Source organism: Giraffa tippelskirchi, chromosome 3, assembly GCF_054371585.1.
Source record: "Giraffa tippelskirchi isolate mGirTip1 chromosome 3, T2T-mGirTip1v1.2.pri, whole genome shotgun sequence".
NCBI classification, from domain to species: Eukaryota; Metazoa; Chordata; class Mammalia; order Artiodactyla; family Giraffidae; genus Giraffa; species Giraffa tippelskirchi.
The window spans coordinates 6,713,800-6,735,007 of NC_137277.1; the positions used below are offsets into that span (position 1 = coordinate 6,713,800).

At 56.6% G+C, this 21,208-nt stretch overlaps 1 protein-coding gene across 19 annotated transcripts; it reads right to left on the reverse strand.

Annotated features, from left to right (window-relative positions):
* Window positions 1-5,827: 5,827 nt before the first annotated feature.
* Window positions 5,828-17,525, reverse strand: FDXR (ferredoxin reductase). Of its 19 annotated transcripts, none has more exons than XM_081575167.1 (13): window positions 17,473-17,525; window positions 16,955-17,044; window positions 16,078-16,175; window positions 11,473-11,568; window positions 11,151-11,273; window positions 10,900-11,013; window positions 10,496-10,597; window positions 8,354-8,461; window positions 8,044-8,128; window positions 7,711-7,910; window positions 7,456-7,627; window positions 6,469-6,639; window positions 5,828-6,337 (listed from the first exon to the last, which is right to left on the reverse strand). In XM_081575167.1, exons 2-13 carry the CDS (start codon window positions 17,040-17,042, stop codon window positions 6,207-6,209), a joined length of 1,488 nt encoding a protein of 495 aa, XP_081431293.1. In that variant the 5' UTR covers window positions 17,043-17,044; window positions 17,473-17,525; the 3' UTR covers window positions 5,828-6,206. The 19 variants fall into 19 exon arrangements, with proteins under 19 accessions (XP_081431293.1, XP_081431303.1, XP_081431306.1 ...); XM_081575177.1 differs by having other exon boundaries at window positions 5,828-6,313; window positions 17,473-17,507; XM_081575180.1 differs by lacking the exon at window positions 17,473-17,525 and adding an exon at window positions 17,369-17,460 and having other exon boundaries at window positions 5,828-6,313; window positions 11,151-11,249.
* Between the last annotated feature and the right edge of the window lie 3,683 nt (window positions 17,526-21,208).

The window sequence follows — 21,208 nt, forward strand, 5'->3', positions numbered from 1 at the left end:
ACACACACACACACACACACACACACACACACACACACACACATACACACACACACCTCTTCTGCATCCTAAGCTGAATCTAACATCCCTGAGGACCCTGCTCTGTGTAACCCTGCCTGGCACACAAAGCCCCCTCCTCCTGGGCCCTGGACATCCCTACTCTTCCCTCCATGGCCTCAATTAGTAGCAGCTCTTCCACAGCAGGAGTGTGACCCCACTGAGTTTTTGAGGGCTTGGGGTCACCTGCAATCCCCGCAGTATCTCACATGTGAGTTGCCTCTCTGGGCCGTTGCTGGTGTGAGGGATTTTTTTAACCACCCCAAGGGCCTAATGTGTATCCTCGTGAAACAAGCATCACTGCTTTGGATTGGGACCAACAGCCACACTGCTGAGTGGTGCCCAGGGAGGCGGCTCTCCCTCCCAGCTGGCCGTCGGCCGCAGCTTTGCCACCCCCTCCATTTCTATCATTTCCCCGATGAAACTTCTGAACACGAGAGGGCCAAAGGGTGACCGGGCTGGGCCAGGTTTCATTTCAGAATGAGAAGACAGGATTTTTGGCAGGGGAAGGAATACCGTACTTGTTCTTGTGCCCTTGAAATCTCCCCCTGTGTAGGGTTTCCCGGTACACTGAGAATGTCAGCCTGGAGGGACTTCCCTGGTGGTCCAGTAGCTAAGATTCTATGCTCCCAATGTAGGGGGCCCAGGTTCAATCCCCGGTTGGGGAACTAGATCCCACATGCCACAACTAGGGGTTCGCATGATGCAACTAAAGATCCTGAATGCTGCAACGAAGATCAAAGACCCCAAGCGTCACAGCTAAGACCCGGCACAGCCGAATAAATAAATAAAAAGAATGTCAGTGTGATTCTAGGGTAGGGACACAAGCCCGCCATGTCCACTGCTACCTTCAATCAGAGATTTCGAGTCACACCAGCACAGGACACTGTCAGGCTCCTTTCTTCTCCTGCAAGCTCTCTATGCTCAGCTGCCCATCCCTGGGAAGACTGAAGCCTCCCCCACTTCTGCCTCCCAGCTCTGAGTTCCGGACCCGTGCTGTCAAATATAGCAGCCACCAGCCACATGTGATTATCAGGCCCTTAAATGAGGCTCATCCCAACTGAGGTATGCCGTAGGTGTAAAATACACACTGGATAACAAAAACTCCATATTACAAAAAGAAAATATCTCGTTAATATCTTTATATTGATCACATGTTGAAGAAATATTTTAGATACATTGATTCAGACACAATATAGTGTTAGAATTCATTTCACTTCTTTTTCCTTTTTTCCAATGTGCCTACACATGGCTCTCGTTTTGTTGCTTTCGGGCCTCATGACTGTAGATGAAGGACCCAGGTCCTCCCTCAGCTCCAAGTGGGCACCGCCCCCAGAGACTCTCTCAGATGGGAAGGTGTCCTCCAGGGCTGGAATCGGCAAGGAGAGGCAAGGTCTTTCCTCTCCCCAGGAGTGACCACAGAATGCCTGTGGATGGAGGGACCCCAGTCAAGGCAGTCCCCAAGCTTCAAAGAGCAATGGGAAAGGCTTCCCAATTGGCACAATGGTCAAGAATCCACCTGCCAATGCAGAAGACACAAGAGACACGGGGTTTGATCTCTGGGTCAGGAAGATGCCCTGGAGGAGGAAATGACAACCTAGTCCAGTATTCTTGCCTAGAGAATCCCATGGATAGAGGAGCCTGGTGGGCTACAGTCCATGGGGTCGCAAAGAGTCAGACGTGACTGAGCAACTAAGTACACGCGCATGGCTGATTCTCTTCAGTGTACAGCAGAAACTAACACAACATTGTAAAGCAATTATCTTCCAATTAAAAATAAATGTAAAAAACATTTTTTTAGAAAAAGAGCAATGGGAAGATTCCAAGAGTCTCAGGCTTCACAGTCTCAGCACCACAGGGCATCCAGCCTCCCCGGCAAGTCAAGAAGGTCAGACCTGAGCCCCCGCATGACCCTGTCTCCCACTTGTTTCCCCCTGGCCTCCTACCTCTCCGCCTCCCCCCACCACCTGACCCCCTGGCCAGAAATAGTCCTCTGGCCGCTACACCCCTCCTCAGACAGCACAGCTGCTCCCTGGCACCCGCACATGAAGCCCGGACACCCTGGTCCCACGGACAGAGCCCCGCACACCCTGACTGCCCTCCCCTCTGTGGACCTCCTCCTCCCTCCAGTCTGGTGGCCAGATGGCCCCACACTGCCCTCATCTCCAGGCCTTTGCTCTGCTGCTCCCTCGGGCTACAATGACCTCTTCCCTCTGCCTCTCTCGTCTACACGACAAATTCCAGAACTTTCAGAGCCCCAGGTAAATTCCTCTCCCACAGAGAGCCCCTGCCTTAGTACCTCGCAGCAGCTCCCGACACACAGGTGAGGACACGGAGGGTCTGGGTCTGGTTCCAGGCCAGTTGCCCTTCCCCACCACCACCTCTGGTCGGGGAGCTCCGTCGATGTCTCTGGGATGGCTCCTGTCACTTCACCCTGTGGCTGGAACATGCCCACTTCAGGATGCCCCCGCCCTGCGCTGGACTGTTGCCTTCCAGACCTCTGTCCACCCACTTGCAGTCCACACCTTTCGCAAAGGGGCTGTTAATATTTGATGAACACTCGGACCCCCCCCCCAAAAAAAAGCCCGGGAGAGGGAGGCTATGGTCAGTCTTCCAAGACATCAGCATCACCTTGAACAGCCCGAACACCTCCACATACTTTGGGCTCTTCTCTCTCTTCCCCTGCTCCCCTAATCCCAGGCAGGCTCCCGCATACGGACGTGCACATACTCTCCCACGCCAGACATCTGAGGGCCGCCCCCCGCCGCGCCCCAGGCTGAGAGCCTGGGTCCCCGGAGTCAGCCCCACCCACCAACCGCGCCGCTTCCCGGAGGAGCCGAGGGACCCCAGCTACGCGGCCGGTCTGGATTTCCCGCCCACCGGGTAAGCGACCTCGGCTCTGCCGTCGGGTTTCCCTGTCTCCCTTCTGCCGAACGCCAGAGAACCCGGGCGGCAGGGGAGAAGACCACCCCTCCACCTTGCCCCCACTGGCGCGGGCACCGAGGTCTCCCTCCTGCAAGACTAACTCCCCACCCCTAGCCACTGATTCCACTCGGACCCCCAGGGGAATCTCTTACACTCGGGCTGTGAAGTTCGGGGTATTTTTAGGCCAGCGATAAATAATTCATAGGGAACGTGGCATCAGGCTCCCCCCGCGGGAGGAGGGGGCGCGAGCGGCGAGAGCCTTCGTCACCCGCGGCTCAAGGACACTTGCGATGCTGCGGCGGCGACTCCGGACGCCAGGACCCGCGCCACGCCTCCTGGCGGTCGAACTGGGCACCACGCACCCCGTGCCCCCCGCCTCGCCGCTGCCCTCTGCGGACCTCCCCGGCTCCTAGGTCCCCATCCCCGCTGCCCCCAAGCGGGATCGCCTCAAGCCCCGCGGGTGGGGAGCGCCGAGCTTGCCTGGCAGGTGGGGCTGTGGGCGCCGTACCAGCCCAGTCTTGCCCTAGGGCGAATCCGGGAGTCAGGTTCTCGGTCTACTGGGTCCCCTTCACGTTAATATTCGAATTCCTCGTACCGAGTTTAGGAACAGCTTGGAAGCTGACTGGCGCAGCCAGAAACTAGACGGGCTCTGAGACAGAGCAGGAGATCCCCACCCCCCAAGTTCCCTTCCTCAATTTCCTGGATGAAGCCAGGGCTGTGCGTTTTGGAGGGTTGGGGACAGAGCCCCGAAGTCCCTCCGGGGGAGCAGGGCTAGGACCAGGAGGGTGAGCGTCAGGGCCCGGCAGGAATTCCCCCTTCGCTCACCCGGCAGGACCTTTCCATGGCTCATGGGATGCACCCTTGGGGATGTTCTGGCCGCTGGGTGACTTTACCTTCGCATGGCCCTGTCCCTGCCCGCCTAGGCCTAGGCGTGAACCTCTTTCTGCAGCAGGAGGCTTGCGGCTCCCCTTCCCCGCCGTCGGGGATCCTGGTCGAAGCCCGGGGAGACCAGAGCAATGTGATGGTGCGGCCGCCAAGGCCCAGCGCACCGGGGCGCGAGGGGGTGGGGGGGCTCTCGCGTCTCCCAGGTCTTCTTCGCCCACTCTTCGTCTCCCAGCCTCGAGCCTGGCTGGGTCCGCCGGGCACGGGGCCAGCGTTTGGGGAGATCCCACCACCCCGTGAAGCCACGCTGGTTCCCTGAGATCAGAGGAGGGAGGTAGCACCGAAGAAAGAGCTGGGAGGTGGGGACCTGGGGTGGGGGCTCACAGCCGGTGACGGGGCGGGGCTGCGAGGGCAGATGCTCGGCCGACCTCCGGGAGCAGGCGGCCGGCTCCTGGAGCCACCGACAGCCCCTTTCGTCCTCTCTGCTCCGCGCCCTCTCCAGCCCCCTTTGCTCTGGCTGAGCTCAGCCACAGCTCCAGCTCCCCAAGCCTCGCCCGGCTTCCCGCAGCAACAGTTGCGGGGCTCCTAGCGCCGACTTCTGCGTCCCCGCACCGCCCCCTCCCCAGCGGTGCCGCGGCGCCTGGCGAAAAAGGGAACCGGAGGGCTCGGCGACCCGGGAGACGAACGTCTTGGGCGCCTCGCCCGCGTCCTTCCCTCACGTCCGCCGCGCGCGCCTGGCACCTCGGCCTCTCTCCCACACCTCGTCCCCGCCCGCCTGGGTCTGAACCCCCAGGCCGGGTGCCCCAGGTCCCGGCCCCCTAGCTCCACCACCCTCGGGCTCCTAGAGCCCGCCAGACTCTCCCCGGTGCCCCGCGTCTGTCCCCGCCGTCCTTGCCCGCGAGACGCCGGAGCCCACCCCCAAGTTGGCGGCGAAGTTTGCGCCCCCCGCTCGCCACCCGCCACTCACCGGGAGGAAGGGGCGCTACGCCCGCGCCCAGAGCCCGCGCCGGCCGCCTCCCGCGCGGTGCATGTCAAGGCGCCTCGGCTCCGCGCGCTGGCGCGCTGTCCTAGCTCGGCGGGCGCCTGGGCAGGGGCGCCTGCGGGGCCCGTGACCGTGGCGCGGCCTGCCGGACTGGGGCCGGGCCCGCCCCCGCGCCCCTCCCGTGGTTCGCTCGGCGCCGGGTTCCGTCCCGGGCTGGGCGGCGCGCCGCGCCTCCGGCTCCCGGGGCTCGCCAGCCGGCTGTGTAGGAGGCTGGCCGCCGCCGCCGCCACCCGCGCGGGCCCGCCCCACCGGGGCCCGCCGCCTCCGCCCCGCCCCAGCCGGCCCACCCCGCCGGCGTGTCCCTTCTCCCTGTGTCCCCAGACCCCACAGCCTCGGAAAAAACAGGCTGCCCGGGGCCCTGGGTTCGAGCCTCAGGCTCACTGGGTGTGTGACCTTGGGCTGGTTAATTTCGAGGATTCCCCCCAGTCTGTAAAGTGAGGCCGGCAGCTTGGGGGGCTGGGGAAAAGATGATGAACACGCTAGGGACAATGGGGTGCTATCTTTTAAAGACCTGTCTATCTGGCTGGAAAGCAACAAGGCGGGGAGGCGTTGGGAGTGAGGGCGGGGGGCCCCGGACCAGTCCGAGGGGCCATAGAGACGCGCGGGGCAAGCGGCCCCACGGCTCCCACTTTTTGTCTTGCACTTGGTTGTACTGGAGACAAACCAGGGAGGGGACCCGACAGGAGGGCCAGCGGAACGGGCAGGCTGGAGTCACAGGGTGCCTGCAGGGCGGGCAGAAGGCAGGTCGGCCGCAGCAGCAGGGCCAAGCTAGGAAGACGGGTGGGCGCCAGGCGGGGCTGCCAAACCCCACCGGCCCCCCGGGGGCAGGGAGCTGGCTCTGCAGCGCCACCTGGCGACTGGAGGGGAGCTGCGGCCGGAAGGTGACCCTGGGCCTCGAAAGAAGTCACGCACACGGACCAGTGACCCTCGGTGGCAGGTGCTTTATTTCCAGCATATTCCTGACCTGGGGACCCTCCACAGTCCAGCAGGAGAGAGACAGGAGGGAGGGAGGTCAGCCTGTACCTGCCTCCATCCCTAACTAAAGTTATCTCCTTGCTGAAAGGTACCCACACCAACAGGAGTGACGTTCTGGCTCAAGAAAGTGCTCCCACGCCCCTGAAGAAGAGGCAGCCAGGGCCCTATGCCAGGACGGGCAGGCGATGCGGCTGGGGTGCAGAGTCCCGCTCAGGCTGACCTCGACGCCTCTCCGCTGCCCAGCATGCCTCCTCCTCTCCAACCACGCTGGGATCTGGGCACACCCTCCTCTTCTCTCTGCGCCGGGCCGGGCTGGGATCTGGGCTCAGCGCCCCAGCAGCTGCAGCATCTCCTGAGGATCCAGCAGCTTCTCTCTGGGCTTCCCCGAGGCCTGGCCCCGGGACACCTCCTCAGCATCCAGTTTCTCCCAGTCTGAGAAAGACACGGGCCAGACCCCTGCGGCAGAGGGAAGATGGCTCAGGGCCTCCACCTGCTCCCCCGCCCCAGCTGGGAGCAGCCTCCTTCCAGCCCAGGGACCTTTCCCACACCCCACTCCCGTCTCCCGGGAGCTCACATGGGGCCCAGACCTCGGCTGCCCAGCAGGGCCTTGATGGCCACAAAGCCCGGCCTGGGGCCAGACGGCAGGTGCCCAGCCTTCAGGTCCTGCAGCAGAATCTGGCCGGTGAGGAAGCTGTCGGTCATGGTGGTGGTGATGACACCCGTGGGTCCCCGCTTCACCCAGCCGCTGCAGTAGAGGCCTGGGGGTGTGGGGGTGACAGAGGGCGAAGGAACGGCAAGTTGGGCTGGGCACCCTGAGCCCCAGGACACACATGCTGGGAGGATGGCCCCCCAGCATCCATCAGCTGGGCCCACTCTGTCTTCTGCCCACGGCCCTCAGTTCTTCCCCAAACACACCCAGGTGTTCTTACCACACGCTGCCCCCCACCTTACACCTTAGTGTCCCTGTATCTTGGAGCTCCCTGTAGGAGCCGGGTTCTGCCACTTTGCTTCAGCAGGCTCTCAGTAAACACTGACTGAATGAATTAATAACTAGATAGGTGTGTGGTTATTTGGGCTTTCCTGGTGGCTCAGACATTAAAAACTCCACCTGCAATGCGGGAGACCTAGGTTTGATTCCTGGAGGAGGGCATGGTAACCCACTCCAGCATTCTTGCCCAAAGAATCCTCATGGACAGAGGAGCCTGGCGGGCTACAGTCCATAGGGTCACAAAGGGTGGAACAGGACTAAATGACTGAGCACATCGCACATGTGGATACTTAAGCAGGCTGGTAATCTGCAGAGGACAAGGGCTAAGCTGCTGCTTAATCTCTAGTCTCAGCCCTGGCCTAGCCCAGAGTAGGCCTCAGTACCCTGACCGATTTAATAACCAGACATACGAGTGGGCATCTCAGCTACACTGGGGACTTCTCGTAGGGCCAGGAGGCGGGTGGGTCTTGGGGCAAGGCCTGACTCAGAACAGTTTCTCGATGCATGTCACCCGACGAAGGAATGAATGTGAAACAGCCCTGAGAGACACCAGCCTCCCTGTCCAGCCCCCTCCACACCCTCTCACCTGGCACATCCACAACCCGGCCCTCCATATTGGGGATGACCCCAAGCTTGGGGTCAAAGGGCACACTGGGGTCGATGGGACGGCTCTTATACCCAATGCTGCTCAGCACCAGCCCACAAGGGAGGTCCTCCACGTCCCCAGTGGGCACTGCCCGGGTGGCCTCACCGATGCCCTGTGGGGAGAGTGTGGGAAACACCAGGCTGTGGGGTAGGGAGACTTGAGAATGGGGGTGTCTTTGGATAACAGGAGACTCACCTCCAGCCTGGTGACTGCCAGGCGGATGCCTGCCACCTGCCGCCCATCTGGCGAAGGCAGCACCTCCCGCGGGCTTCGGAAGAAGCGGAGGCCCCAGGAGCGGGAGGCTGATGCCCGGCGGGCAGCCTCCTCCACCCCTGGCTTCTCCGTGGCTGTTCGAAGCAGCAGTTCCATCAGCCGCTTCCTCGGGCGAGCGGCCTCTGTTAGCAATGCAGGATATCTCAGGGCGGTGTCCGGGTTCCAGCCCTTTCCTCATATTCCCTCCCCCCCAGCCCTCTCTGACCTAGACCATTCCCTCCTAGTGAGCTGGGGGGCCAGGCCAGGGCCCCTCACCCTTGATTCTGTCCTGGAGACCCAAGAAATCCGCAGGATCCAACATGGGCCGAGTTCCTGGTAACTGAATCATCTCCCGAAGCTCCTTGGGGGTGGGGTGGGCAGTGGGGGAGAGGGTCAGGTCCAGAGCGCTGTCCACTCCCGAGCCCACCCCAGAGCCCAGCCCAGGGGAGACACCACCACCACCCACCACCACGGAAGGCACTGGGCCCCAGGGGGCCCTGCCTGGCTCCCCCTCGTCCACCCCAGGCAGCTCTGCCCTGCCATGCCTCCCAAGGGACCCTGGCCCCTGTCCCTCAGACCCCAGCACCTTTATGGTGAAGGCCACTTGCAGGGGTCCACGTCGGCCCACGATCCACACCGTCTTCACCCGACTCTGTCTCAGGGCTCCCAGGGCAACCTCAGTGATGTCCGTTTTCTGGCACAAAAGGAAGACCTTAAAGTCACTGGAAAATGACAGCGGAAGGGGACTCTCCATTTGCTGGTGTCCAGACCCTGGGCGGTGAGAAGGTTGGCAGCCTGAAATGGCAACACTGTCCCCTCTGGTGGCCAAACAGAGCACTGCCGCCAATTCTGCAGATGGTTCCAACTAGCAGCAAACCCGTCCCATCCCTTCATGGCAAACAGATGGGGAAACAATGGAAATAGTGACAGACTTTATTTTCTTGGGCTCCAAAATCGGTACAGATGGAAATTAAAAGGCGCTTGCTCTTTGAAGGAAAAGCTATGATAAACCTAGACAGCATATTAAAAAGCAAAGACATTACTTTGCGGACAAAGGTCTGTCCAGTCAAAGCTATGGTTTTTTCAGTAGTCATGTATGGATGTGAGAGCTGGACCATAAAGAAAGCTGAGCGCTGAAGAATTGAAGCTTTTGAACTGTGGTGTTGGAGAAGACTCTTGAGAGTCCCTTGGACTACAAGGAGATCAAACCAGTCCATCCTAAAGGAGATCAGTCCTGAATATTAATTGGAAGGACTGATGCTGAAGCTGAAACTCCAATACATTGGCCACATAATGTGAAGAACTAACTCCCTGGAAAACACCCTGATGCTGGGAAATATTGAAGGCTGGAGAAGGGGACGACAGAGCATGAGATTGTTGGATGGCATCATCAGCTAGATGGACATGAGTTTGAGCAAGCTCTGGGAGCAGGTGATGGACAGGGAAGCCTGGTGTGCTGCAGTGCATGAGGTCGCAAAGAGTCGGACACAACTGAGCAACTGAACTGAACTGAGTAGCAAACCAGGCCGACGATCTTCATTCAACATGTGTTTACCAAGTGTGCAAGGGGCATAGCAGACACTGTCAACGGTGAACAAGAGACATGGTGCCGGCCCTCACAGAGCTTCTGATCTGGGGGGAGACAGGCTTATCAAATATTCATTAATAAGTGTAACATTGCAGTGGTGACAACATACTTCGGAACAAGAAGTAGCCAAGTCTACGGAAGGAGGGTATTACAGGGAAGTAGACCTATTCAGGGTGGTCCTGGAAGGCTTCCTGGAGGAAGGAACAACTGAACCAAGAACTAAACGATGAATACAGGTGAGTTTCCCTGGTGGCTCAGTAATAAAGAATCCGCCTGCTGATGCAGGAGACATGGGTTCAATTCCTGATCCAGGAAGATCCCACGTGCTCCGGAACAACTAAGCCCGTGAGCCACAACCACTGACCCTGCGCTCTAGAGCCCGGCAGCTGCGACTACTGAAGCCCACGCACCCTATAGCCTGTGCTCCGAGACAAGAGAAGCCACCGAGATGAGAGACCCTCACACGACTAGAGAGTAGCCCCTGCTCAATGCAATTGGAGGAAAGTCTGCACAGCAACGAAGATCCAGCACAGCCAAAAATAAACTAAATGAAATTATTTTAAAAAATTAATTAAAGATGAATCTACCTGCAATGTGCGAGACCTGGGTTTGATCCCTGGGTCTGGAAGATCCCCTGGAGAAGGGAAAGGCTACCCACTCCAGTGTTCTGGCCTAGAGAATACCATGGACTATACAGCCTCAATGAGTCAGACATGACTGAGCGACTTTCACTTCTCCTGCAGGAGGGCATGGCAACCCACTCCAGTATTCTTGCCAGGAGAATTCCACGGACAGAGCTGCCTAGTGGGCTACAGTGGTTGGGTCGCAGAGAGTCGGACACAATTTAGTGATTTAGCAGGCACACACACATAGGAGGTGTGTTGAGCGGGTTCTGAGCAGGGGGCGTGGTATGTGTACACGGAAAACTTTTCCTTTTAAAAAGCCTATGTAGCTGCAGAAAGTGATGAGGAAATGGCATAAGATAAAGCCGCCTTTTAGAAGGCCTCTGCCCGGCACTGTGGGGAAGCAGGCGCTGAGTTCAGCATGAAGGGATGAGGCCCAAACCCTGCAGGCAGGGGCCTCCTCTCCTTGGTGTAACCCCCCACTCCCACCCCTCCAGCCCCTGACCTACCCACTCACCTCCAGGTGCTCAGGTGGGGTCAGCAGGATCCGGGCCACGTCCAGAGCCACATTCCCTTGCCCTAGAATCACGGCTGTGTCACAGCTCAGGTCCGGGGCCAGCTGGAAGGCATAGGTCGGGATGAGGCTCACCCAGCCTGGGCCTCAGTCAGGCTGGTCTCAGCCTCAGGCTCCTCCGTGCTCAGAAAGTCCACCCCCCACCCGAGCTTCAACCCAGGTCCCTCCCCTACCATCCATCACTCCCTCTTCCCAGAGGCCTCCCCCTACGGCCAGCCTGATATGTCACATCTCATCTCACCGGCCGCCTCCCAGGCCTGTGGCTGCCCCTTCCCCCCAGCTGTGGGAGCCAAGAGCTGGCTAAGGAGTGGGGTGGAAGAGGCCGGGGGAGTGCTCCCCAAACTCACCTCCTGGTTCTCAGGAAGCCCATTGTACCAGCCCACGAAGGCCCGCGCAGAGAACACACCGGGAAGCTCCTCACCGGGGATATCCAAGGCCTGATGGTCCTCTGCCCCATAGCTCTGAGGACAGACCCAGAGGCCTCAGCAGCAGCTAAGGAGCCGGGCAGCCCATCCCCCAGGCTCCCAATGGCCTCCTTCCAGCTCCTTCTCCATAGCGTCCCCTCAGCCACCACCCCCGCCCACCCGCCTGCACTCACCAGTACCACGGCATGGTAGGCGTCCCGCAGCTCCTGCACAGTCACATCCCTGCCCACCTCCACGTTGCCATGGAAGGCACAGCGGTCAGAGCGGGCCGTCTGTGTAAAGGTGTTGATGACATTCTGCCAGGCCCGGCAGGGGAGGGGTTAGAGGGTGGGGCAGCTCCAGGGCCCATGGCAGTGCCACCCTCATCCCACAATGCTTGGGGTATCGCCCCCTCCAGAGATCCTGGGGTCATCCCATGAGGTCCGGGAGCCTTCCCCCACCCCCACATCTTGACCAAAGTCTCTTAACCCCTGCTCTGAGTCCAGAGACACCCACCTTGACCTCGGGGTGGTCGGGCGCCACGCCAAAGCGCACCAGGCCAAAGGGCACCAGCTGTTTCTCGTAGATGTCCACGTGGGCCTGGGAGTGGTGCTGGGGAAGAGGGCAGTGGCTGGTGGGGCCAAGTGTCTTGCGTGCTAAGTCGCTTCAGTCGTGTCCGACTCTGGGACCCCATGGGCTGTAGCCCGCCAGGCTCCTTGGTCCATGGGATTCTCCAGGCAAGAATGCTGGAGTGGGTTGCCATTTCCTCCTCCAGGGGATCTTCCCGACCCAGGGATCGAACCCGTGTCTCTTATGTCTCCTGCCATGGCAGGTGGGTTCTTGACCACTAGCGCCACCTGAGAAGCCCACTGCCTGTGTCCAAGTCCAGGCCCCCCACTGCCCACTGTGCCTCCTGACTCTCCCCGTCTGTGCCATCCACAGGCAGCACCAGAACCACCTCCCTCCGCCCCACCGACCTTGCTGTGCCCTTGAAGAGCTGAAGTTTTGGAGTCAATAGCTGCGGGACCTGACCCAGCGCCACCACTATCTGACTCTGTGCCACTGGAATGATTGTTAACTTCTCTGGACCACAGAACATTCCTTCTGGCATGATGCTCCAGATGCAATGAGCAAGGCCTGCACCCTCAGCCCCGGGTGAGACCCGCTGCGAGTGTTTAATCAAGAGCTGTCATTACTGTCACTGCGGTTGTTGTGGTGACTGTGTCTCACCGCCTGGCTCACAAACCTTCCCTGGCTGCCTGGCCAGGGGACAAAGTTAAAACTGTTTAGCCTGGAGGTCAGTATCATACACTATCTGCCTTCCCATCTTATCGTTCCTTCTTTTCAGCTGTGGAGCCTTCCCTCCAGGTCGGAGGGCCCTCTCCAAGGCCACCTCCATAAGACTAAACCTGCTGGACTTGTTCACTGGTTCTCTCAAAGGACCGGACTCCTCTTCCAGGAACCCCCTCCTTCCTAGCTCTCACAAGAGTGCTAAGTCACTTCAGTCGTGTCCGACTCTTTGGGACCCCACCTGTAGCCCACCAGGCTCCTCTGTCCATGGGATTCTCCAGAAAAGAATACTGGAGTGGGTTGCCATTTCCTCCTCCAGGGGATCTTCCCTACCCAGGGATTGAACCCTTATCTCCTGTGTCTCCTGCATTGGCACCTAGCTCTTACCCGTCCCTCCAATCCCTCTAGCTATTCTTTCCCAGGTCCTCTTTGCTCTATTCCTTCTCTAACAAGAATATTCGTGGAGGTTCTTCCAATCTGAGGTCCCCTCCCCTTTACCCAGGACACATTCCCTGGGGAGATGTCATCGCTCCCTCCTATGACCTCAAATTCCTGTGTACTTACTGATGACATTCTACTCTCCTCCGCCCAGCCCTCCTACCAAGCCTGAGACCCCTGGACAGCTCATCTGAGACACCTCACACTGATCCGGATGGAAGCCAGTCCCTCTTCTCCCAAACCTCTCCCGCTCTGCTCCCGAGCTTCCTTCCACCCCAAGCCAGAAGCTGGGGTTCCTCTCTGACTCCCCTCAACTGTGTCCAATCAGACCCCCATCCTCCCCACTGCCACCCCAGTGGCTCCCACTGCACTCCTGGCCACCAGCCCCGCCTCCCGCCCTGCAGGCAGAGAGCTCCAGATCGAAATGAGGGTGCTTTCAACCCCCCGCCTAAAGCCCTTTGGCGAAGCCAACCACCTGTAGCAACTGCGCACTCAGGAAAAAGGGAGGCATGTTGTTTTCAAATGCTGATTCCTGGGCCCCAGTCACAGCCTGATTAGGTGGAAACTAGGCCCAGAAATGTGCATTTCACCAGTCTTCCAGGGGACTCTGATGGAGGGAGGGGGGTGGACGGCACCAAGAGAAACTGCCAGAGTCCAACCTGCTCAGGGGCTTCCAGGTCCCCAGCACCTGGGCCTGTGTACCTCCTCCAGCCTCTGCTCTCACCCTTCCACCCTCCTACCCTCCTGAACTCGCCCATCCCCAAACCTGCATTCTCTTTCCTCTGGATGTTTGTCAGACAGTTCTCTGTGCCTGGGGCTCTCTGGCCTCCTCCCCCACCCCTCCTTCTGTCCTTTAGACATTGATCAAGGACATCACCCCCTCTGGCTGGGTAAGGTGTCCCTCCTGTACACAGTGCCCCCTTGCCCATCAGAATCCTAGAATATCACGTAAACCTTCTTCTCCTCTATCCACAACCCCCCAAGTAGACTGTCAGGTCTTTGAGCATGGGCACCATATCTGTCCTGCTCATGCCCATGTTTCCAGTGCCAAGCCATGCCTGGATCATGTCAGCGTCCAGCGGTTGATAACTGAACGCCCCAGCATGGACCTTAAGGGCAGGCTCTGCCATCGGTCAGTCCATGCTCAGAACCCAGGCCTTCCCTGCTCAGCGGAGGGGCCTTGGGCAGCCTTGCTCGGCCCCAGCATTCTCACCTCTGAAGCAAGAGTCATGTCATGCCACCTGTTTCGCAAGTTGTCTTGAGGCTGCGATGAGATGCGGTACAGACAGTCCCTGACTCAGCTAAGTGCCACTGTCCTAAAAGTGCCTCGTGTTCCTGTTGCGGGAGCATAGCTGGTAGCTTGAAGCTCCCAGTGGGCAAGGACCAGCTTGTAACTGGCCCTGGTGCCCACCCCCAGTACCTCCCACATGGAAAGTATGCACAGGGAGGAGCCTTTGTTCACACTTCAGTTCAGTTCAGTTCAGTCGCTCAGTCGTGTCTGACTCTTTGCGACCCCATGGACTGCAGCACACCAGGCCTCCCTGTCCATCACCAACTCCCGGAGCTTACTCAAACTCATGTTCATTGAGTCAGTGATGCCATCCAACCATCTCATCCTCTGTCGTCCCCTTCTCCTCCTGCCCTCAATCTTTCCCAGCATCAGGGTCTTTTCAAATGAGTCAGATCTTCGCATCAGGTGGCCAAAGTATTGGAGTTTCAGCTTCAGCATCAGTCCTTCCAATGAATATTCAGGACTGATTTCCTTTAGGATGATGGACAGGTTGGATCTCCTTGTAGTCCAAGGGATTCTCAAGAGTCTTCTCCAACATCACAGTTCAAAAGCATCAGTTCTTCGATGCTCAACTTTCTTTATAGTCCAACTCTCACATCCATACATGACTACTGGAAAAACCATAGCCTTGACTAGACGGACCTTTGTTGGCAAAGTAATGTTTCTGCTTTTTAATATGCTGTCTAGGTTGGTCATAACTTTTCTTTCAAGGAGTAAACATCTTTTTATTTCATGGCAGCAGTCACCATCTGCAGTGATTTTGGAGCCCTAAAAAATAAAGTCTGCCACTGTTTCCACTGTTTCTCCATCTATTTGCCATGAAGTGGTGGGACTGGATGCCATGATCTTTATTTTCTGAATGTTGAGCTTTAAGCCAACTTTTTCACTCTTCTCTTTCACTTTCATCAAGAGGCTCTTTAGTTCTTCTTCACTTTCTTCCATAAGGGTGATGTCATCTTGTTCACACTAGGGGCACTGAAAATCCTGCCTGGAAGGCCCCCTCTCCCCAAATTTCAGGCTCTGCTCACACAGCTCCCCTTACACAAGCCATGGAAGATCCCTGGTCTCCCTCCCAGTGCCCAGGTCTGTCGTAACACATGGCAACTGGCCTGTAATGAAGCCCTACATGTGGGAGACCCTCTCCAGAGCCTGGGAGCCTCCTTCAGTGCAACTCAAACACACCTTCTCCAGGAAGCACTTTCTTACTGATCCCACCTAACCAGGCTCAAACTGGTCACTTCACTGTAATTAGCTCTTTTACCTGTGCTGCTTGGAAGGTTAGCTTAGGTCACTTTCTGGCCTCCCCAGGACCCTCCCAGCTTTAAGATTGAAAACCTCACATCCTTGACAAACTGGGAAGGTTGATCACCCTACTTTTTAAGTAGGGTGTATAATTAATATACTCATCCTTTCTCTTGTCTCTCCACAGTAAGGTCATTGTCCTATGCCTCAGTCAGCTGAACTCACCCGCACCCCTCTCCCATCCCCGACTCCCGCCCCACCAAGGCCTGCCGACATTTCAAGGGTAACTAGCAACCTTGGGGCCCTGCCCGCCAAGGCTAGTACTATAAACCTTGAGACTCTGGCCATGGGGTGGGGGGAAGGGGTAGGATGGTGAGTGGAGAGCAGGCTGAAAAATCAGCATGGCATGGGGAGAGCTGGAAGTATTGGCAAGGAGAGTGCAATGAGGTGCCTAAAGTTACAGAGGGCCTTGAGTAGAGGGGATGGCCTCAAGATGCAGGATACTGGGGACAGAGAGGAGAGAGAGGAGAAAGAAGGGAAGATGAGGGGCAGGACAAATTTATCCTGCAGGTCTGGAGTAAGCTCCCTGGAGTACTTGGCCAAGAAAGCATAGCCAACTGTCTGCCACGGACCACTGAACACCACCCAGGAGGCAAACACACATCTCTCCAAGCTGAGGAGCTAGAGTGGGGAGCCCCAGGTGACAAAGTATGTAGGAAGTGTCCTGTCCAGATGGGCTGGGAGTCTCCTCCCCATCAGGAACCCAGGAATGCTTTTAAAACCCAAAGGGGTGGGGCTTGTACTTAGGACTGGAGCAGCAGGTGAATCTTGGGAAAAGGAACCAGGGGGAAGTCGCTTACCTTTAGCAGGTGCTGGGCCGTGTAAAAGCCAGCTGGGCCACTGCCTACCACACAGATCTGGGGGGTCTGCTCCTGTGTGGAGAAGTTCTGGCCGAAGTCTAGGGTAGGGGGATGGGGGCGGAAGGTCAGATCAAGACTCCCTCGCCCATGCCAAATCCCAACTTAAGTGTTCAAGAGAAGACAGAGTTTCCCAGGCTTCACCCTCATATGCACCCGCCTTCTCTTTTTCCTCGAAGCTTCAACGTTTGCCAGGGTCCCTTATTCCACCTGAATCCCCAAAGGTTGTGTGTCCATCCAGAGCCCCCATCTCACCCACATCCAGAGCCCCCTTTAGAGAGCCTACTCAACACTCCCCATCACCCCTGAAGCTGCCCTGCTCAGCACTGCTTAATTTTTCTTACTGGGTTTTCCCGACCCACTCAGCTAGACTACCACATCTTCCAACAGACCCAGTATCACCCAATCTCGCCCCTGTGGATCTCCCCACAATGCCCCGTTTTATCTCTTCTAACTCCTCTCCTTCCACAGAGCCCTCTATCGCCCATATAGACCCCTGTTTCGCCTTAGACTTCCCTCCTGCCCCACAGACCTCCTTATTCCCCTCATTCACTCCTCACTCCTGTGGACATCATGGTCTCCCCTTCGCACCTTTGTTGACCCGTCTCACCCCAGGAGCCTCACACCTTGCCGCACAGGCCGTCATCTGCCCCTGGACACCGCCCCCACCCCGTCTACATGAGTGCACCCCTCCAGTCTCGGCCCTGGTCCCCTCCCTCTCCCCTCTCCAGCCCTGCCCCGGCTCGGCTCCTACTTCTCACGGGATCACTCGCAGGCCTCCCCGAACACCCACCCAGCCCTAGAGGCGCCCTGTTCCTACTCTGGGTGCTCCTGGAAGGAGGCAGCCGAGTCCAAGTCCAAGACGACCAGGGCCACCAGCGCCAACAGCGCCAACAGCGCGGAGCCATGCCTGGGAAGAGGAACCAGCCCGGAGACCAGATTCTGCCGGCTGCCCCGCACTCCCGCGCCGGGCCCGGCCCCGCCCCGCCCTCCCCTGGCCCCGCCCCCTGGCCCCGCCCCCTGGCCCCGCCCCAGCCTTTCCTCTGCCCCGCCCACAGGCTCGGCCCCGCCCCCAAGCCCGCCTCTCACGCTCCAGGACCGCACGGCGTGGCGGCTCTATCCCCACCGCCCCACAGGGAAAGGCCCGCCTCCCCGACCCACCCCCTTCCACTGAAGGCCCGCCCCCCAGGACTTCCGGGCAGTAAGTGACGCAATAAACTTCTCCCGTCTTCACCCTTTCTCCAATTATCTGGAGCCTAGACTTGGAGGACAGCAAATCCCCATTGCTGTTTCAACCCTCCTGAAAGGGCAAGCCAATTAGAAAGGAGCTTAGTTTACTTATCTGCTCCCTCTAGAGGCTCGCGTCGCACGCTGATGACGCAAGACGCCGTTCCCCTTTGAGAGCCTATCCCGGTTCGTTTCGGTTCCAGCCAATCACAAGCTGGGTTCAAGCGCACCTCTCCGCCCATTGGGTAATAAAGATGAAATCTAGAAGTCTGGGGAAAGGGTCTTCTCGAGGCACGTTGACTACCCCACTTTCTCCGGCGCCGTGTACATGGTCTGACCCCGAAGAGGTGAGTCCAGGTCGGGCCAGGAAGAATTTTAAACCTCGGTGATCTTGTTGCGTAACCGTCCTCCCCTTTACAAAGATGAGGGACCAGCAGGAGGGTCTTGCCCTCCGTACTAAGGACAGAGCCAGGTCTCCCACCCTCTTCCAACAAGCTGGAATAGACGAAGGCGAATTTTGCACTGGCCCCGAGTGCAAAATTTAAGAGGGCGCCAAAACCCTCAGAATCGAGGTAATAATATTGTAATGCAATGTTTTAAAAGATGAAAATTAAGGCCCAAAATTTATAATGAACAAGTTGAATTTTTAAATGACAGCCCTAGTCACATTTGACCCAATACTCGTGATGCCGCCTCCTCCACCCCCCGCCCCAAGTGCCCTCCTGTCAAGCACATCCTTGAAGAGGCCTTCCCTGACCCGTCGTCTCCCAAGCAGGGTTAGCGCCCTTTTTTGTCCCCTCAACACTCCAGCTCCTCATTACTTATTACACTGCTTTATCATTCTTAAGTTATCTTTTTATTTGACGTTGTCAGCTGAAAGAATAATGCACAATGTACACGTTGTGAGTTCAGTTTTATTCCGGGACCTTACTGAGGACTGTTGCCCAGGAAGACAGCCTCTCAGATTACTCTGAGACACTGCTTCAAAGAGGTAAGGGAGGAGCCTTTTTTTGCTGGAAATAACATGTGATCAAGCATAAAAAGATTGTTAACCACAAAGAACAAACATCTTGAGTTAATGATTTTAGTGCTTTTCCATGTATGGGAAGATGCGAGAATCTGGGGTCACTGAAATTCTTCCTTAGTTATATAACTTAACTATCTGGGGGCCAGTATATCCAAAGCACAGGGCTTCCCAGGTGGATCAGTGGTACAGAATCCACCTGCCACTGCAGGAGACATGGGTTCGATCCCTGGGTCAGGAAGATCCCCTGGAGCAGGAAAAGGCAACCCATTTCGGTATTCTTGCCTGGGAGATCCCATGGACAGAGGAGCCTGGAGGGCTACAGTCCATGGGGTCCCAAAAAGAGTCAGACACGATTTAGGGACTAAAACAACAGCATGCAAAGCACAGAACCCTTCCTGTTTTTCCCCGTCGTGAATTCCCCTCAGGGAACATTGTTGGTGAGTGACTGCAGTAGCTCATAGCTTGATCCCTGTAGAACTGGAATGGCAGATTTTTTTTTTTCTTTACAAAGTATGATGAACAGAAAACTGAACAAACCATAAGTGTGGTGGTTGATGAATCATCACAAGACGTAACCATGTAACCATGACTTAGATCAAGAAGTAGAACATGACCAGCACTCGAAGGAGCTCCTTTTGCCCCTTCTAGACACTTCCCTTCCCTTCCCTTCCCTTCCACTTACTTCCCTTTACTGAGAAGTAAATACTGCTCTGATTTCTAATAAGTCATTATGTTTTGTGCTCCTCCCATCAGACCAGGAGTAGGCAAGCTACGGTTTGTAGCACAAATTCCTCTCACCACCTGTCTTTGTATAACCCACAAGTTCAGGACTTATATCCTCAAATGGTTTTTCTAAAACTAGAGAATAATATTCTGTGACATGTGAAAATTACATAAAATTTAAAAAAAAGAAAATTTAGGGACTTCCCTGGCAGTCCAGTAATTAGGACTGACTCAGTGCTAAGACTGCCAGGACCCATGTTTGACACCTGGTCGGGGAACTAAGATCCCACAAGTCTCACAGCATGGCAAAAAACATAGAACACAGTGATGTTCGTTTCTTTACATATTGTCTCTGGCTGTTTTTGCACTTTGATGGCACAGCTGAGTAGTTGAGTAGTTGTGACAGAAACCATATCATCTACAAAGCCCCAAATATTTACCATCTAACATTTTACTGGAAAGGTTTCTCGATTCCTGCACTAGACAATAAGCTCCAGGAGACTGGGGCCCAATCACCCTCTTTTATCCCCAGAGTTTGCACACTGCGAGGCACATAATGGGTGTACATGAAGAGTTTGTCTTAACATTCCATTTTATCCGTATTATCATCTCACATGGGAGGAGAAGGAATTCAGGATAGACACCCTATAAAGCCCTATAGTGCTCCCTACCCAGAGATGGTATCTCTGGTGGTTAAGAGCAGGAATTCTGGAGTTGGACACACCAGGTTTGAATCTTTCTTCTTCCACGTACAAGCTATATGACATTGATAAGTTTAATCTCTCTAAGGCTTATCTTCACAATATGAGGGGGAAATAGTAACAATTTCTTGTAAAGATTAAAGTTAGATAGCATAGGGACTTCTCTGGTGGTCCAGCGGCTAAGACTCTGAACTCCCAACGCAGGGGCCAGGGTTTGATCCCTGGTCAGGGAACTAGATCCCACATGCTGCAACTAAGACCCGGCAAAGCCTAATAAATAATTTTTAAGTTAGATAGCATAGGTTAAAAATGTGCCGTAAGTTCTGAATTGATGTTAGCTAACATCATCATAAATATTATCCCTTCCAATATGTCTCTGTAAATTAGACCTTAGGTCTCTGCAGAGCCCTCAAAGGGCTTCATTCACTCCTCTCATCTCCCCTCATTTCTCAAGGCCCAGTCAATCCCAGTCACAATCCCATAGTAACAGAAAATCAAGCCTCAAAGTGATAGAGTGTTCTTGGGGGCCTGCTTTGTAGCCAGGTCTGGTACCAGGGCCTCTAACTTCACCCCGTTCCCCACTCAGGCCCAGATCAATAACAGTGAGTCACTGGTTGTATTAGGATGGTTTTAATCATTAGCCAGGAGTGTGCAAGGGGGCCTTTTCTGATGTTGCATTTTTCATGTGGAGAACTAGCAGTTTGATTAATCGCATTCCCAGACCTTAAGGCCATTTCTGAGTTGCTAATGCATTTCAAAAGAGCATCAGTAACATATAGCAGAGCGGTAGGCGGGGGAGGCTGCCAAGCCTGCCTCCTTCCAAGGGGGATGCTTGGGTCCAAAACTGCTCTATCAGTCAGCCTCCCAGAAGGAACCAGATGGCGTGCTCAGAGGGGCTGATTGAAGAGAGGTTAATGAAGGAACTTTGTGCAGAGGTGTGGCAGGATGAAGGATGTGGTGAAGCGCCCCCCACCCCCGGGGGGGACGATCAACAACTGGAAGCCACTTTCACCCTAGGCCCTGAAGGAGCAAAAAGAAGGAGCTGTTCCAGAAGTAGCAAGAGCTGCAGCAGGAGGAGAGAGCACCGGCCAGGAGCTGTGGGCTTCCAGAGAGAAGGGCAGGGTGGAGGAGAGGGGAGTGGACCTGGACAGGCAAGTGGGAGCTACTCAGCAGAGCCACCCAAGGCCACACCAGAGACGGGTGCTCTCACGGGACCAGGCTCAGAGAATGCCTTCACCTGCCCCTCTCCCCTCCACCCACCCCACGTGCTGGCATTCAGCCTCCCCTTTATCAGTCAGCATGCCCTTCACCCATCCAGGGACTTCACTGAAAAACAAGGTGATCGCGCACTCAGGATAGACCTGCACGTCCTCAACCAGAGAGGGTTTTTGCTGCC

Excerpts from the sequence above, each read along its gene's own strand:
- FDXR (XM_081575167.1), bottom strand. The coding sequence starts at position 17,042 with ATGGCTCCGCGCTGTTGGCGCTGTTGGCGCTGGTGGCCCTGGTCGTCT. Across the intron at positions 7,628-7,710 it reads TGGCAGTCACCAGGCTGGAG|GGCATCGGTGAGGCCACCCG; the intron begins GTGAGTCTCCTG and ends CTCTCCCCACAG. Across the intron at positions 6,338-6,468 it reads GGCCCTGCTGGGCAGCCGAG|GGGTCTGGCCCGTGTCTTTC; the intron begins GTCTGGGCCCCA and ends CCTCTGCCGCAG.